Below are 18,872 nucleotides of genomic sequence, written 5' to 3'. Positions count from 1 at the left end.
TACTAAATACATTTTTGGCTTAAATCCTTAAAAGATATTTTTTTTAAATATTTTTTTAATCCTTAACATTAACATTTTTTTCAATTTTGATTAATACTATTACAAAATATGTTTTCTTTAGTTTTATTTTATTTTTTTCTAACTTTCAACACTTCCTAAATATATTTTTGACTGAAATCATTAAAAAAAAATAATTTTATATTGTATTATATTTTTTTTATTTTTAATAATTTTTATATTTTTTTACAATAAATGAAATTGCATGAAGTTTTAGTGTTTGATACAATAATATACATATAAAAAATTATTATTACATTTAAGTTTTTATAAGATTTTAATTTATTTTTGCTCTATTTTATTTTGTTGAACTATTTTCTGATATCAACATAAATTTTATTTAATTTAAATTTTTTAACTTACGAAATATTTATCTAAATAATTTTCTAACGTTATATACCAATTTAAAAAATTTATAGTTTAAGTCTGGTATTATGATTATTGAACAATAAAAATATATATTTATGAAATATGTAAATTTTTTTTTTATTTATTCCTATTTAAATCTGCTATTATGATTATTGAAAAATTAAAAAAAATTATGTTTGAAATATCTTAAAAAATATATATATATATTTTCGAATAAAATTTTTTAAAACATAGTTTTGCCATAATTGTCTTAACATTAAATTTTTACATTAAACCATATTAAATGCTAATTATTCATAAAATTTTTTCTATTATTTATTTATTCTTTAATAGTTTCTTTTCATTTCTAATATTAATTCATTTTTTTTTCTTAATCAAATACCTTTTTATACATAATTCCATCACCTTCTTGCTTATTTTCTTAAGAAAAAAATTGTACCGTATTTACCCTTTTAGTTTCCTCTATTATATAACACTTCTATTATTCTAAATTTCGCCATAGTGTTCTGCTCCAACGATTATAATATTACTTTAAGTCATAAAAATATAAGCTGATTACATTTCCTCGTAGCAGGCCAATAAGACTTTATGTAAACACATTACATTTACTCGTATATATATTTGTTCTTTGAAATTTCATTGTCATTGATATGATTGTGATGAAGGCAAAAGCGCCAATGAAGACCGGTCTCATCTGACACGCAGTTGCGTGGTGTGCGTAATTTTATGCTCTAATAGATGATTTTGATGAGTAATGGAAAAAAAAGTATTAAAGAAATATAGAATTAAAAATCACAAAAATCTATATTACAATATTTTACTTTAATTTGCTTAGATAATAGATTATTGGAGGAAAATTTATGTATAACTAAAATGAAGATTTTCAGACCTTTAAAATTTTTGGATGCAGATTCGGCAATTTTTATATCTAAAGTCACCTTTGAAACGCATAGATTGTTCCCAAAAGCTACTCCAATATGCAAAACGTACAACAAACTTGAACCTCAGTCTTTTAAGTGAATATTTTTAGAAACATTTTTGAGTTTAAATATTAAAAAAAAAAATAAAAAATCGTTTTATCATTCTTCAGAAAATTTGAAATTTGAAAAATATGATGTTGAACAAACTAATGCAGATAGTTTTAATTTTTTTTTATGATTGATACTAAACCTAGCCTAAAAAATTTTATCGCGTGTCATTTTATATTAATAACATTACATAGCAAGTTTCCGGTTGGCACACGCTGCATCAAATACCGCTGGAACTTTGCTAAATAGCTGTAGTAATCCTTAAATACCACAAATACACGATGTATAGTGCTATTGATTATTAAGCAGGGCCACAAAGTACGTGCCTAAGAAATTAAAGCGCCCGACTGCGTTCTTTACCTTCATAAAGCCGTAGCTAGCTAGTCTCTACTATCGCAGGCGGCGGCTTGAAAGTCATATAATGGCAGCAATGCCGGAAAGGACACGTTCGCACGTGGCAGCATGACATTTCGAACATTTCAAATACAAATAATTCTAATCTTACAAGCGGCCCTTGTGTATATACCTATGTCCATATATGTTTATATGTATGTGTCTAAGATTGTAATCCCGCACTTCCGTGTTTGCTGCTTTGTTTCTCTACCGCTGATTTCCTGCCAACGCTTATCAGTGATTTATTGTTAATAAAAAGCGAAAATATTTCACGACATGAAAACGAAAGTCATCGGATATAAATCACTCGGTAATTTTTGTTGAGTCCAATGACTGTTTGCATATTTATAAATTTAGATTTCGGTCGGTAATAATTTTGTTTTATTTTGCTGTTGTTGGGCTAGCACACGTTTAGTCACGCTTCGTTGACCACACCGCCAGCTTTGCTGCACTATTTACACAACAACAAGTATATTGCTATATTTAGTATGACATAAGTATGTGTGTTTGCGTGTTGGTACGACTAGTTGAATGCCTACCATTTATTTTATTATATCATAACGTTTAATTAGCATAAATTGTATGGAAATCACATTAATACGGAAAAAATTGAAACGGAAAATTTAATAAAAATATAATTGTGAAGGGGTGGAGAGAGGATAAGTGGATGAGAGCGCGAGGAATATCAACCTTTTTTGTGTGTTTATATTTATATTTAATTGAGGTTGCTACGAAGCTTGTAGCACCGAGGAAGAAACGTTGGAGACCCTATAAAGTATATGTATAAATGATCAGCGTCACGAGCAGAGTCGATTTAGCCGTCAAAATATCCGTCTGTATATATGCGAACTAATTACTCAGTTTTTTTTGAAAATTTCGTTTTGATAAGATATCTTCACGAAATTTGATATGAATTATCTTCAAAGCTACAAACTCCGGATATATTATTCAGATTGAACCACTAAAGCATATAGCTGCCACACAAACTGTTCGATGATAATGAAGATAAAGATCTTTTTATACCCTTTAATGCTATATTAAATGCATTTATGAAGGGTATTATAGCTTTGATGTGCACGAAGTTAACATTTGTTGTTATTTGGATTAAATATTTTACCGTTTTCCACTTCAAACAGCGCTCTGTTGTCATTTTCTGTTGTCACAGCGCCCACACATTCTCTTTGCTTGTGTATAAATATGTGTGTGTGTGTATCCCAGATAGTCGCGACTAAGAAAAAATCATTTTGAAGAGTTAATTAATATTTTCATTACATTTTTATGGACCGTTTTCAACGCGACATGCAACAAACGCCTACTTGAGCTTGCTTTACTACATTTAAGTTTGCTTACAGAGCGGCTGGGTTTAAAAGCAAAGAAAAAAATTATGTCTGTTGACAAAAAACTGAAATCGTTTGGTCATTTACCTTCCGGTTGGTCAGTTGAGTGTCGCGTTGGCGGATTTTCATTTTCGCTTGCCGCTAAGCGCCATAAAATGACACAACAACAATAAGAAACAGAATTGAAAAATTCATCATAATTTGATTTTTGTCTCTCGGGCATAAATTTATTTTCCGTTATTAGCATTTCTGATTTTATTTTTTATTTTTTGTGTGCTGCAGCTGTGCATTTTCATTGCTGCTGTTAGTCGCTATCATCTGCTGGCGTTCATTTGGCCGTTGCCGGCCGCTGCATGGGCGGAAGTGCGTGTGACGCCACAAACCCACGTTAAATGTTCAATTTATATTCGATTTAATGTGAAGTTTCTGTTGTCACTGTCGTTTTTCTGTTTCAAAATTCGATTAAACGCTCATAAAGCCCTTGTTTCTTTCAAGCAAATATTACTTTTAATGAATCCGATTTAATTTAAGTCAGTTAGTTGTGGGTTATTGAGACCTACACAAGTCTCGCTTTGAGTGCATTTGTGGAAAATTTTATTGTTTGCTGTGTTTGCAAACAGTAGGCGGTTTGTAAATAACCACGCACTTCATTTAACGATCTCTACTGGTCATCATTTATTAATTTGCAATCAGTTAAAGCGATTGTTCAACGTCATTAAAGCAAAATATAATGTTTTATAATACTATTTCTAAGTCTGAGGTGTCGAGTTCGTTGTTTAAGTCTTTAGTATACAATGCAGAAAAGTTGATTTCCCAAATTTTAGAGCAAGAGAATGGATTCCATGAATACGAAACTATTGTTTTTGAAAATATGTATTAAATTTATATTAAAAATATTCAGTTCACACCGAAGGTATATAATTTTAGATTTTTAAAATGTTTTTTGTTTTAGTTTCACTTGGAAAATCGCATTCATCGAGAAAAGGAAACGTTATTTTTTGATTATTTGCATTGGGAATTTGCCTCACTATTATTCGTGTTCCAGGTGTCATATTAAAAGCTTTAATTTTTTAATTTCTGTGTAGCTTTCTTTGCTTAACAAAAAATCATTATAAGGCATTAAATATTTTTAGTTATAGGTGGGGAAAAATATATCCAAAGTCATATAAAGTAAATAATTTTATTATTGATTTGGATCATAAGTAATAAATATATAATAGAATTATATACATAATTTAGAGATAAAATCTTCATAACATTTATAGTATTGAAATTTTCAGCAATAACCTTAACACATATAATACTTTGTCTGGCAGCTTAGCCAGTTGACTACCTGACCAGTTCCCATTCCCACAACCGACTATGCGTCTTAGTCGAAACGGATTCGAAAACATATTTTTTCGAAGGCTGTCAACTCGTAAGAATTCTTCAAAACCATTTTAGAAATATTTTATGTATTGAAAAAATATCAACAGCAGTTTCTTTACCAAACAAAATAGCATGCTATTTTAGTGTTAGTTATAGTTATAAAAATTTTAGTTTGAAAAATTTAATTTAAGAAAGTTTGAGTGGAAGTGTATGACTCAATATCACATTCGGCAATCAATAACTTTTATAAGGCTTCAAAGACCAAATAACTTCCTTTTCATATTAAAATGCTTGCTTATAGAATTGTTTATATATCAGTTAAGCTTAAAAGTCCTTGAGATGTTAAAACTGAAAGACACTTTAAGTGCTTGAAGGTCAAAAACTCATTCAAAAAATCCTCGCTGCGAGCTTGGAATTCATTAGACGGTGGAATGTTTTATCCTGATCCAACATACATATCCCATAATTCTTTGCTTTCACTAGAAATTAAAGTCTTCCTTTTTACTGATTTTTTCTGCCCGAGTCAGGTATTATCTCAAAAATAAATTTCACATTTCAATAAGAATTGTATACAGTGCTACAGTTGTACTTCCATTCTCAAAATGTCTGAGCTTCACTACCTATTCATTTGAGAATTGCCGACACGCCATATTTACATAGGTATGTATGTCAATACCAAGCGAACTTGTATTCTTTTTAAGGTAATTTTTCCAGCTGCCAAAAATGGTGCAACGAATGTGTGTAATTAGCACAGGCTTTGTATGAGTCAGATGCTGGCCCATTATACTTAAATAAGGTTATGAACGATTTGCTTTGCCTTTTTGAGAATTAGCAGTAAAATGTTGATTGTAAATAATTTTGATGTATTTGGACACTTTTTTGTAAAATGTTTTTTGGAAAAAAAATTTTGACAAATTTGCAATATTTTTTGTAACGACAATGATTTTACTTAATTCATTTTATATATTGTAAAAATATTGTCTTTGAATAAGTTTGTTAGTATATTTATGAAATAATTTTTAAAAATAAACCATTTGATAATAATTAATAATGACTAAATAATCATTAATAAAAATGAGCTGATTTAGACTTTTTCTTAAAATAAAATTACTGTGGCTTTTAGAATTGTTTTTTCTTCAAAGTTACCTTTTTTCTCAACAAATAGATTTTTTTCATATTAGAAAACTCTTTGTAAACCTTATACAGATTCATACTTTTTAACAAAGGCTATCATCCCGCATTATTCGTGAGAAGCAAAGCATCAAGGTTATATTTTAATTAATATATCTGCTAAAGAGTAGCAAATCATAGTGAGTTCGCATTATTGCTGCAGACAGTGTGAAAGAGATTTGTTGCACTGGCAGATGAGCAACTATAAAATAGCTTTTATGTAGACACAGATATGCATATACCTACACATGTATCTATTGTATCTATAAGTAATATATGCACAGCTTTATACTACAAACAGTATACATCGCTCCAATCTGGAATAATACTTTTTATACCCCACCCCACTGCCAGCATAGCTTCTTTGAAATGTGATTGTACTTTGCTATTAATGCCTTTTGTCTCTCCCTTTGCTTACTATATTATTTCATTATTTAGCAATCACTTTGTTTTACTTTGGTAGCAACTGGAATCAGCTTCTCGCTGTCACTACTCACATTTCATTATTTATTGTGCGCAGGCGTGCAAGCACATACTTACAAATTTGCAAATATTTATACAAATGTTTGAATATATAATATAATATGCTTAGCAAACACGTCTTGCATTATTCGTAAAGACACTTATATTTCTTTCAGTTGCAAATCGAAATAATATACGCTTGGAATTCTGCTTGCAAATTTCTTTGACACAAGAGACTTAAGCGCGAAACTCTTCTGCAAGCACATAAATAATTAATATAATATTCATATGCAGAACTGGTTTAGTGAATCACTAAAATATATATAAGGCATTTCGATTGTTTATTAAACAGCTAACATTTTGAATTAAATAATTTTTAATTTATACGTACATAATTTTTTTCATATGCAAAACATTAAGTCATTTTTTGAGTTTTTAATTGCATATATTGACGAAATTGTGTGAAATTACGCATTTCAGAAACATTTCCCAATTCCGAATTTTCGGGATCTCGAAGCATGGAATTCGAAGTTCGGAAAGAATGGCAAATTTGTGTGAAACAACCAGTTTCAAGAACACTTTCCAAATCCCGACATTTCGGGATCACGAATTCGGGACTCTAAATTTTTTTTCATGCACCATATTTACAACATACGCATTAATAATTTAAAAATATCACAAATTATATTAATAATTCTTATAATTAATTTCGGGATTTCGAAACCTTTTTTTTAAATATATAAATCTTTCGAATTACTTTCTATTTTTATTAATATTAATGTTCAGTTTTTTACTTCTATCGCATGCGAGCTCTCTATATGTTCCTATATATATATATATACAGGTGTGTATATATATATGTACATAATCATATGCGCATGAAGTAAGTACTCCGGCTTATATACTCACCACTCCCATTCACCGAGGCGATGCGTGTTCATTGCTCTAATTTCAGCACATTTCCAATTTGGCTGTGCACTTTTAAATTACAGCGTAGAGCGCACGTAAGGCAGCTAAAACGCTAGTTGGCCACTGCTCTGGCAAGCGGCTTGCTGTTAGCCTGATTTCTGATTTTTGTTTTTTGTTTTTGTTGCTGTTTCGAATTAACTTCACTGGCTATCTATCTACCTCTATATATTATATATACATACATACATATATGTATTTTAATATTTGTAGTGCAGCTGGACATTTGGCCATTTGGGCGACCGGTTGCCCACTGCCGTTTTGCTAACTGTCGCCCGTCCATCCAGCTTGCGCTCGCTCGTGCTTGCCTTATCTATTTGCAAGACTTTTGCTCGACTTTTAGTGCGGACAGCATAATATGTTGTGATTTTGCAATTGCTGTCAGTTAGTTGAATTTGTTGCTGCTTTCAATGTAATTATTTTTTACTATTTTTTTGTTTAACTCTTGCTGCTGTTAAAGTTTGGTGCAACTGCCAACTGCTGCCATAAAATATTCGTTGTCGAAAGAAACGAGTTTAGATATTTTGTTAAGTTACGCGGATTTGGTCAACTTTGTGTGTTCAAAGTGACAGTTACAGATTTAATACAGATTAAATTTCGACTTGGATTTCCTACTACAGCAACAAAAAGCCATAGCTAGCGTTGTCAGATAGTTGAGTATTTTTTTATTTAATTATTTTTTTTAGTTTATGGTTTTTTTTGTTTAAGAGTCTTACTTTTTTTTCGAAACTTCTGACACATCTAGTGCTATTTATTTATTTTTGGTCTTAATATTATTTATTATCACTGATTTAGTTCAAAACTGAGTTGCTTAAATCTTTCATACTGTAATATAAGCTTGATTCAATCTCAATCCCCTCGCTGCTTGCTGCTTGTCACAATAATTTAAATTATTATTTAATTGACTACCAAAGCGTTAGCGTGATATGTTTGCTTTCGGCTTATAATATATAATATAAGCAAATATACTATACATGTACTGAATGTATTTAATTTATTTTCTCAATTTCTCAATAGTTTTGTATATACGCTCTTATCATTTTAATCAATTTTGCAGCATAAAATTGGCCAATTAGCATATATTTGCAAAACTAATTTTTTAATATAATTCATGTAGGTATACTACACACTGTTGCATAAATAATTATCGAATACGTTCGTTGCTTAAGTCTTTTGTTGAGGCCAGTTAATTTGGTTTTAAGCTCTTATTGGGCGATATACATATATAAGGGATTATTAAGCATTGGTTTGGAGCAAAGTAAAATTAAAGCAAATATTTATGAAAATACTTGAAAACTTGTTTGCTCTGTTGAAACTTAAAATTTTAAAATAAAGTGTAATAAAAATTGTAAGTAATATAATGTACTAAATAAAATAGTACATAATGATAAAATGAAGCCAAGTTTAAATATTAAATTTACTTAAAAACATGAAAAAACTTTAACTTCAGCAACGCGGAAATTAAAATACTCTTCACGAAGCATTCCTTATAGTATAAAAGTGCATACAAAATTTTTAACTTGATTTTGATCGGTCTGCTTGTATGTCAGTCATTGCTGTAGTGGTCCAATCTAAACAATATATTCGGAGTTCATAGCCCTGTTTTGAGTAAAAATTTATGCCAAATTTTGCGAAGATATCCTTCCAACTAAAAAATTTTTCAATACAAAAATTTGATTTTGAGTGATCAGCATGTATGACAGCTATATGCCATAGTGGTCTGATCTGAGCAGTATGTGCTGAGATAGCACCGTTGCTTTAGGCAATAATCAACGCCAAATTTCGAGAAGATATCTTGTCAAATAGAAGTTTTCTTATAAGAACTTGATATTAATCGGTCAGTTTGTATGGCAGCCATGTGCTATGGTAGTTCAATTCGAACAATTTTAGCGTTATATTTGAGAATAATCTTTGCCAAATTTTGTGAAGTTGTCTTGTCTAACAAAAAAGTTTTCCTTTGAAAATTTTGATTTTGATCGTGGCAATCCTAATATACCCTGTATATTTTTAAATATAAAAATTTTTAATTTACAATAACAAAACCAAAAATATTTAATTGTATGGCAATAAAATAAAGCATATTTGTTTATTTTTTCAGCGGAAATTGATTGAAAATGTCATCTTTTTCTATATATATGTCTCGTATTAATCTATTTCTCTGTTATGTTTAAACGTACACTAGGCCACATACAAAACATTTTTATTTTATACTTATACTTTACATCCAAATAGTGTCACAATTTGTGTTCATGTAAATTACCAAACACGATATATTACACTAACTTTTACCTAAAAATTCAATCAACTCGAACAAAGCGCTTAAAAGGCCTACAACACACATACATAACAGCAACACAAAGCCCTACCAAAGCATTATCTGACAAAGAATTTATAGAAAAAACCAAATTTGGCTATCAAATGCGTACAGACGTGAAAAAAAAAATTTACAACAAAAACATAAATGAACTAGCAATAAAATTGATATACAAGCAGTCAAATTCAACACTTGAAACCGACTTTAGGTTACAAATTTTTGCCTTTAGCCATTTTTCAAACGATCATATTATACGATTTTTTGTTGTTGTTTGTTTGATTTTCCCTTCATTGGTAAGTGGTGCGTGCCAGCATCATATAACAGCATAAACAATGCAACAGATACTTTGAAAAGTATTCAATAACTGGCATGTCCATGAAGCAAAGGCGCAGCTGCGCGCTGAAAGTTAGAAAAAAATGTATAAACATGTATAAAAATTTCAAATCTTAAAAGATTTGAGGTTAATCAACGCCACACAGTTCAGTCAAGAGTAAAGCGAATAGATACAATAATTTTTTTTTGGGACTCAACAACAAAATGGCGGAATAAAGACGCGAGGGCTTCGTGCTTAGAAAAAACTGAAGTAGAAAAAAAAATCAAAATGCAACAACAACAATAGAAAAATAAGCAAAGATAAACGAAAATACAGCAGACGAGCAAAAAAACGAACGCGAACGAGGAGTTAGAAGCAAACAAAAAACATAAACACATATGTATTAGAAGGCACACATACATATGCACTTACTAGCTAACCGTCTACATCTAATAAGATACATAAGCGCATGCTAAGATACAAAAAATAATGTTGCTGACCCGCCAGCAGCTGCAGCAGCACAAGATATGTATGCGAAACAATCAGCAACACATTTGCAAAGAAGCTCACAGCAAAACACGAACAACACAAAGCAATAGCCATACACACACATACACTCACATTGCAGGCGATTGAAACGCGCCAAACCTAAGCGAAGTGCCAAAGCAATCAAAAAGCATTTGAAACAATTGGCCTGAAACCTTTCAATAGTTCACTGCTTGCCTGCCTGAATGGCTTGGCTTGACAAAAACAAAAGCAAAAACAAGAAGCACAATATCAGAAAATTCGACAAGTCAAAAAGCGTTAAGTTAAGCCATAAAACATTAGCAGCAACAACAAGCAGCTTTAAAGTATATCTGTTGAGAGCTGTATGTTGCATATATGTGTCTGTGTGAGAGTGTGTGTGCCTGTGTGCAGAAAGAAGGAAATCAAAAGTCTGCAACTTCAGCATTGGCCAAGCTGTTTTGCCCGCAAAATTCGAAGGTAGATAAGCAAATGACAAAAAACAAGCAACAACAACAAGCAGCAGCACTACCTCCAGTCTACAGCAAATGAACCTTTCTGGCTTCAGCGCACTGCTATATCAACATACATACATATATGTATATGTATGTGTCTTTAAGCCAACGCGCAAGCCATTGTTCGACCGCCTGACTGCCAAGCTACCCAACTCGACTGCTTGTCTGCTTGCTGTTTGCTTTCAGCGTGAACTGTCTGTTGTTCTTGCAGTTGTGTGCGACTATTTGCTGGAAAAGCTTTTTTGCCACAACCAATTCAGCTGTGCGACACCAAACCAATTACAAAAACTGTACCTACTTTCCAAAGACCCAAGCAGCAGCGGCAGCGACGTAGGCGCTGGCAGCTTCAAAGTTGCTGAGCAACAAATGTTGCGGCTGTTAAGTCTAAATTCTGCCCCAGCCACCAGCGTGTGGTGTTGGGGTAAAGCGTTTGGCCACTTCGAGCAGCACAGAAACCAGTTTTCTTGCTGTGTCGTTCTCCGCTGTGGTGGGCTGTGACTGTGGCGAATGGGGTAAACACACATATACATATATACATCTATAGTTGACTAGATATATAGCTGTGTATGTACAGCAGCCAATCTTGAACTCTTCGCTTAACTCTTTCGCTGTACGCTTTGGCTACGAAAATCGTTCAAACAGCGTTGCTCGCGGAGTTCTGTTGTGCGCCGAGCATTTGTAGAAGAAAAACAAAAACATGGCCGCCATAAAAACTCGTTTGACTCACTCGATACGGTAGAGCGTAATCTAAAGTGACTGGCTTGAGAAAATACTCGAGACAAAGCACAAAATACGAAGACTTAATGCTTTGCTTGGCAGCCAAACCTTTTTATGATTTCTTTTACTTTGCTTTTGTGTTTTTCTAAGTTCATATATGTATGGATATATATGTTCATAAATATAAATATATATGTATGTTGGCCTGAAAGTTTTACAATTTTATTTCATATTCCCTATCTCCTCTTCTTTGCTTGCAGGTCTTATGGCACTTGGACGCCTTTCGTCGTTCTTTTCGCACCCTCAATCATCACATTTGCTGCGGTCAAGATTGTATATTCTGTGCGCTGAAGGTAAGTGAAGACAACCCATGTTTCACGATAAAACGATTTTGTTGTTATATAAAATTTTTGTTGTGTGTGTATGAGTTAGCGTATGCGTGAATTGTGGCTAATCACATCGCTTGCGACTAAAAGTATGCAACGTTTTGCTGATCTTCCAATGTACTTTATTGTATTGAGTGGATTGTGTTATACGATCGCATTGGAGTTTAAACTTCATTTGCTGATATTCGTTTGGCAAGTTATAAAAAAATTTACATCTTCGCTGTAAAGTATATTACAAAAATGCTTTTAAAGGAGCAAAATTAAGCCAATTGTGAAAATCGAAATAATTTGGAATCCACTAATAGTAGATTTGTGGAATGTAAACTTAGTTAAGGCATAGTTATAGGCAAACTGATGCCATTTTCTCAGTACAAAGTTGTGTATGTATTTTAATATATTTTTTTTACCAGTTATGATTAATATCGGTGAATAATTGTATTCTTGTGTTACCTCATTTTTTGGTCTTCTAGATCCTAACTGTTGAAAGAAATTTCAAATTATAGTTTTTAATAACTAAATTAAATGGCTGTAAAGGCACATTAAATTAAACATTTTTCTGGATTTTATAATGTGCAAGCATTCAAATTAATTATTTCTTGGAGTATTTTTTGACCCACTTCTTTATTCACCAATAACCACACTTAAAGTCTAAATATTTTGTAGTTTTCACTTCGAATTGCATAGCACAGATTCCTGGTAGTATCTATGACCTACTACAAAGCAATAAAAATGTTCGCTGACTTTAGGCCTGGATATATTTTCCTATAAGAAATAATTACAATTAAAAATATAAAATGAAGCAAAATTTAAAATTATATACATATGTATGTTTATTTAAGGTATCTTCTTTCTTCTAAAAATAAGTAAAATTAATATTGAATGCGCCTAATAGTATACTACAATTAAAAAATATGAACATTACCTAACTTCTTTAATGGGGTTAGCCACTTGCAAATCAGAAAAAACGCGTTCCTTCATGATTTTTTTTAAAGTTATTTTATTTTATAAATAATAAACATTTACAGAATTTAATGCAGTTTAATTATTGGTGATTCATTTTAAAAAATGTTGGATTCCTTTGATTCCATAGCCGATATCCAGGAGGACCTGGCGGGGGAAAAGATTTAGCTGCTTAAAATTACATATACATATGTACATTCGATATACAAGCAAAAACTGCGAATGTGGTGGATATAAACCCTTAAGTAAATAGCAATTTTGAGAAGAACTGCATATGCAGGAAATATGCACATTTTAACTAAATCGTAAAATAATTTTTCGGTCTTTTAAAGCCGAAAATGTATAATAAATATGTTATATTATTTATATGGAGAATTTTTTGTTTTATAAAATATTTTTTATTAAGTTTGCCAACCACACTTCCGAACTTCCTAATTTTTTTAATTTTTTTTCAAGTTCCAGTCGCAAAATCTCATTTAACACATTAAAGTTGTAAAAATAATTTACTCACTTCCCATGTCAAAAATTTAACGCATTTGCCACTTTTACCGTCAATAATAACAAACACTTTATATGTGATATTTTTTAATTACTTATAAAGTAAATAAATGCAGGAAAATATAAACAAAAAAAAACAAAAACTACATGCCTAAGATGCATGAATGTAAGCTGTCAAATATACTAGTATATGCCTGTCATAGATTGTGTGTGTGTGTGTGCATAATGCGGAAAATTGCAGGAGCTCACTACATGCTTTTGTTGTTATTGCAGAAAAGTGAAATAAGCATATTGCGTGCGCAAACCAAAACTCACACGCACGCACACACATATTATATATATGTACCTACAAGTAAAGTTGCTTGCATAGATACATATGTGTGTATGTGTTCGCAAGATGCGCATGATTGCAATTAGTCGTTAAAATCGGAGTGACTTCAAATGCATGCAGAGCCCATTTCAAGTGCGTGTTTGTTGTTGTTCCCAGCCATAAACCAGCGGCAGCGATTTTCCCTCAGGTGTGCCACCGCTCAGTTTGGCCGATTTCAAGTGAACGGTTGTTTGTGTGTGCAGAAGTGCGTGCTGACTGCGCCTATTTATGACAATATAATGGCGCTATTGCTAAGCTGCCGATTCGTGGAGGGATGGAAAATGCACAGGCGTTGTATTAAGGGAAAATTCCCACACATTTTCTTTTTGTTTTCTGCTATGTGGTCGAGGGATTTTCACAACAGGCGCTCGAACTGCCGCATATGATGAGCATGTGCTGATTTAACTATATATATAAACATAGAGATATATTTACATATATTAGCGCAAATATATATTTCTGTACAAGTTCCTCAACTCTTTTGGCCGCCGAGTTCGCCGCTTAAGTCTTTTGTTGCGCACGCGATTAGCTGCTGTGAGAATCAGTTTGTTGGCTGCTTGGTTTTTTTTGCTGTTGTCACTTTGCAAAATTGTCTTTGCAACAAAGCGGCTTTTCATGAACTTTGACTTTTTCAGCTGTGAGTTCCGTTTCGAAACTTGTTTTGCCGCTGTTTTAGCTTCGTTAGTTGAACTGGCTGGCGCTTCTTCAGTTCATATTTCTTTGTTTTTGTTTTGGTTTTTTATTTTTAATTTTTTTTCTTCTTTTTTACTGCAAAAAATATACATTTGCCTTAAACTATAATAAATAAATGCACATTTTGCAAATTTAAATTTACCGTCACGTTTGATGTGCGGCTTTGTTGATGTCGTTTGCAAACAAGATTTCAATTCTCCGCGGGCCATTCGCTCGCCAGCGATAACTTAAAGCCGCTCGACCTTTTGCTACTTATTTTAAGTGTGGCAAATGAAATGCTAATGCTTTTTATGGCGATTGCTGACATTTACATATATGTTAAATAGAATTTATTTCATTTGTAAATGCAGAGTAAATGGTAAAAAATTTATTTTTATATTTTTTAATAATCATTATATATTTTCCTAAACTTTTTCTACTAAGAAAACGTGAAAAGTATTTCATAAGTTCACAAACGTAATTAAAATTGTTCTTTGCTTTGTTGTATTATAGTATTTTTTTCTCAAAGCGGATTATATTTTTATATAAAGTTTTCAAAAATATTTTCGCATACTTCCGTTTGGACCAAATGTTTTCGATTATATATAGATTTTTCATATATTATATAATATATCATATATACTCATTTTTTTATATCATGGTATATACTTTTACTTATATATGCTTCTTTGATCTTTTTATTTCTCTTAAAAGCATTAAAATACTTATAATTATAGTTTTTACACTTTTCTGGGTATGGATTTTTAGTAAACTCTCCCTGTTATGAAAAAAAAAATCTTCATATATTTTCAGTATTGTTAAATCTTAGCTGTTGAAAATTTTGCTTCTGTAGCTCAGCCGCTTGGGATCTCGATGTTTAAAAAACTTTTTCACCTACTTTTCATGACTTGGGCTGGAGAAGGGTAATCGTTGCGTTATTACTAAAGATTTGCCTAAGACATTTTAAGAGCACTTCAGTTGGCATTGTGCTCAAAGTGTATATATCCAGCAATTAGTAGCATATAATAATCATAACAAATACTGGAATTTATGCTTCCTTGTGATTGATTTAGCCTTCTTTAAACTATATTTTAACCAGCGCAAAACTATTGGCTCTTCTACTCTCGAAAGCCTGTAGGGGCTCATAAAACTGTAAAAACTGTTACGGAGTAGCTAACAGCTACAAGTTGTTGAGAATGCAAGGCATCTTGAAACGATAGGTAGATATAGGAATCTTTGAAAACCTAGTCGTATACTTTTTCTAACTTTCCCAAGAACAGCCAATTTGAACATGATTTGATAGAATATATTCGATATTTATGAACAAGTATAGGTTTATATCTTACCTTGGTAGGTTAATATTAGCAAGAACCTAAATCAAATAGTTCTTGAAGCAGGCCCCTTTCTCTCTACTTTTTCTATTCATATATGTACTTTTATTAGTCGCTAGTCTTTTCTACTGTACCAATGTTAGTTCCGTGATCATCTAGTCCCTCATATGTTTACTCTTATTCACTTTTAAATTTATTATTGGAAATTCATGATATAAAATTTAAAGACAATGTCATGATAATAAGCAGATTGCTGAAATAAGCTTTTTAGGCGTTAGTAGGGATGTCAGGGAAAATGGACTCGTATAATAAGAAACATTTCATTTAAGTGACTGAAATGGATTTTTAATATAATATGTTATTATCTTCAATAATATTGACATTTTTTAAATGAATGCTTAACTTAAAGTTTTTTTTTTTCTTTGCGATGGGTTAAAGTTGAATCTATTTTTTCCAAATTTTCTCGATTCTTCACAAATGTACCTAGAAATTTCCTGCAACCTCTTGGTATATTATTATTGGGAAAATCCTTCATTCGAAATTTTACTATCATTTCCATCATCATCATTGTCCTTAACAACATAAATTTTCCCGCTACTACAAACGCATGCGTCTGCGCCTGCTTAAGCACTTTAACGGAATACCCATAGACCACAAAATATTTATGTGCAACAGCCATAACTCACATTATGGAAAATACCATAAAATTGCATGCCACTGCACATGGAAACATACAACACCAGTTAACTACCAGTGTTCGTGTAGTTTCTCGGTATTTCGGTATTTTGGCTGTTAAGTGCGAGAGGGTGTGCGCGCACATAAAATTTGACAATTCAACTGAAAATTTCCAATGACTAACTAGCGATGACTGGTAGTGTGTCTAGTCCGCATTATTGCACAAAAGGTCGCTGACTACAAGACTGCAATGACAAGGCGAAAGTCATAATAATTCTAAAGGACACGGGCAGCCAATTGTCTGCTGCTGTTGTTGTTGCGCTGACGCGTCGAACGCCTACACATTTCCGGCAGCGCCGAACAACACCTCACCAAGTACATACTTGTGTTTGTGTACCATATATATGTGGGTGTGTGTACGCCAAGTGGACGCCACACAACTTTGGCATATCTGCCACAAAGCATAAATATGCATGCAGTTGTAATTGAAGGTTGCATTTTCGTTGCGCTTTCGCATAAATTTCCATTGTGTTAATTTTAAGTAGAAATTGAAATGTCATTTTGCTGTCTTTGTCGTTGATTAATGTTCATTCCTGAAATTCTTAGTGGCAATAAAAAATGGCTTATCACGGCGAAAGTAAACAAAGGAAATTAGATGACAATTGCGTGGCATATTAAATAGTCCACACTTGAAGTTTAATGGTGCGCATTGATAAATTACGTGCTAAATATGTTAATTAAATGACCGCACTTATATAATTACATAACTATTTGCATAAAGAGCACTTACATGCATATATTGTTGCAAGTACATATGTATATGTCCACAAATCATAAAATTATATTCTAACTCTTTGCTGTTGAGGGGTAGTTACCTGTGTATGCAGCAGCCACTTTATGTTGTACGCCTCTTAATTTATGTGCTGCCACTATGCAGGAAAGTTGTTAACGTGAACAAGCTGTTGCGTGTTACCAGCGGTGAGTGTGTGGGAAAATGTGTGAAAGGTGTAAAAAAAAAGTTGAGATAAAAGAATAATAAGGTGTGATACTTAATTGCTGAAACCACTTTGCATTAGATGGCATTTTTTACCTTTCTTTTTGCAAATGATGGTTTCACATAGGCAATTTTTAAATAAGAAAATGTAGAATTTTAAATTTATGCACACAGTAGCGAGCATTGAGATTGATGTTGAGGAGCTGAAGAGCTTCTATTACTAAATTCTAATTTTTATTATAATTTGAGCATAGATACTGAAAATATTTTCTTTTGAAACTTTCTAAGGCATTTTAAATTTTTGATGAATTAAGAACCGTCTGGCAACGCTGTTGAAAAATGTATATGCTCACAGTCTTTCTAATTATTGTCAAGTTTAGGCGTTTTCATTAACTACGTGTTTCAGATGAAGTACTAGACAAGAAATGTAAAATTTTTTATAGATGCCAACTCTGTAATATAGTTTTATGTATTTTTTAATGAGTTGTTATAATTAAATTTGGCGCCATGTTTTAGTTTTTTAAATTTTTAGTTTGTTTTGAACTTATTATTGACTTTCCATCAATTCTATTGTGTATTTTTCTTACTATAGCCCATAATAACTGTTTAATTTCATGTAGATGGCAACCCTGTTCCATAAAATATTTCCCACTGTGTTGATATGACTAAAAATTGTACTATATTTCAATTTTTTCACATTGCAAATTTATTTTGAGAATTTGAAATTTTATTTACGTTTGTAACTCTACTTGCAAATATCTTTTATTGAAATATTTTTAATTTTTCTGTATTATGATTTATCATTGATTTTTGTTTCTTCGAATTTACCAAATACTAGGAAAATGTATAGTATATATTAAATTTATGGTATTTTATTTTATACTTCGAGTATATTTTAATACGGTTTGGAATCAAAATGGGTGGCAACCCCATAAAACAAATATTATACTTTAAGATATAGGCAAGAATATATAAGCAAGTATTAGCATGATTAGAATGATACAACGTGCTTTAGCAAATGTTACTATGCGAATATGTGTCAGGGTTGCCATATATACATATATTATATTTGTGGTATTAAGAGATTTTCGTAAATTTCTTTTTGTACAAGATTCGTACTAATAATTTGTGACTTAAATCAATGTGTTTTAGATTAAAAAAAATGTTTGCATATCAACAAAATCTGTGGCAACTCTATTATAAATATGATATGAAATTTGGGTATATCTTATATTTGAATTAAAATTAGTATTTAACTTAAACTAGCGTCATAAATTTTAATCAACCAATTATTGTTTGTGGCAACCCTATACAAGTTATAACATCAAAAATTCAATAGAGCTATTGATTACTTAGCTAAAAAAATAAGTAACTCTGAAAAACGCAGCAACTTGATTTAATTCGCTAGTTTAAATAATTTAACAGAATATGTGGCAATTTAATTTCGGATGTAACCATAATAAATTTTATATT

The 18,872-nt window shown here is 31.5% G+C and overlaps 1 protein-coding gene across 2 annotated transcripts in view; it reads left to right on the top strand.

Annotated features, from left to right (window-relative positions):
• Positions 1-18,872, top strand: part of ec (ubiquitin specific peptidase echinus) — a 161,365-nt gene that overhangs the window by 96,894 nt on the left and 45,599 nt on the right. For both annotated transcript variants that reach the window (XM_036376360.2, XM_036376361.2), the window contains one exon: positions 11,774-11,866. In XM_036376360.2, coding sequence (XP_036232253.2) covers positions 11,774-11,866 — 93 coding nt within the window. The remainder of the gene's footprint in view (positions 1-11,773; positions 11,867-18,872) is intronic.

This window comes from Bactrocera oleae, chromosome 5 (assembly GCF_042242935.1).
Source record: "Bactrocera oleae isolate idBacOlea1 chromosome 5, idBacOlea1, whole genome shotgun sequence".
Taxonomy (NCBI): Eukaryota; Metazoa; Arthropoda; class Insecta; order Diptera; family Tephritidae; genus Bactrocera; species Bactrocera oleae.
Note: the sequence above shows the minus strand (reverse complement) of the source record. Positions and strands in the feature narration are given on the sequence as shown.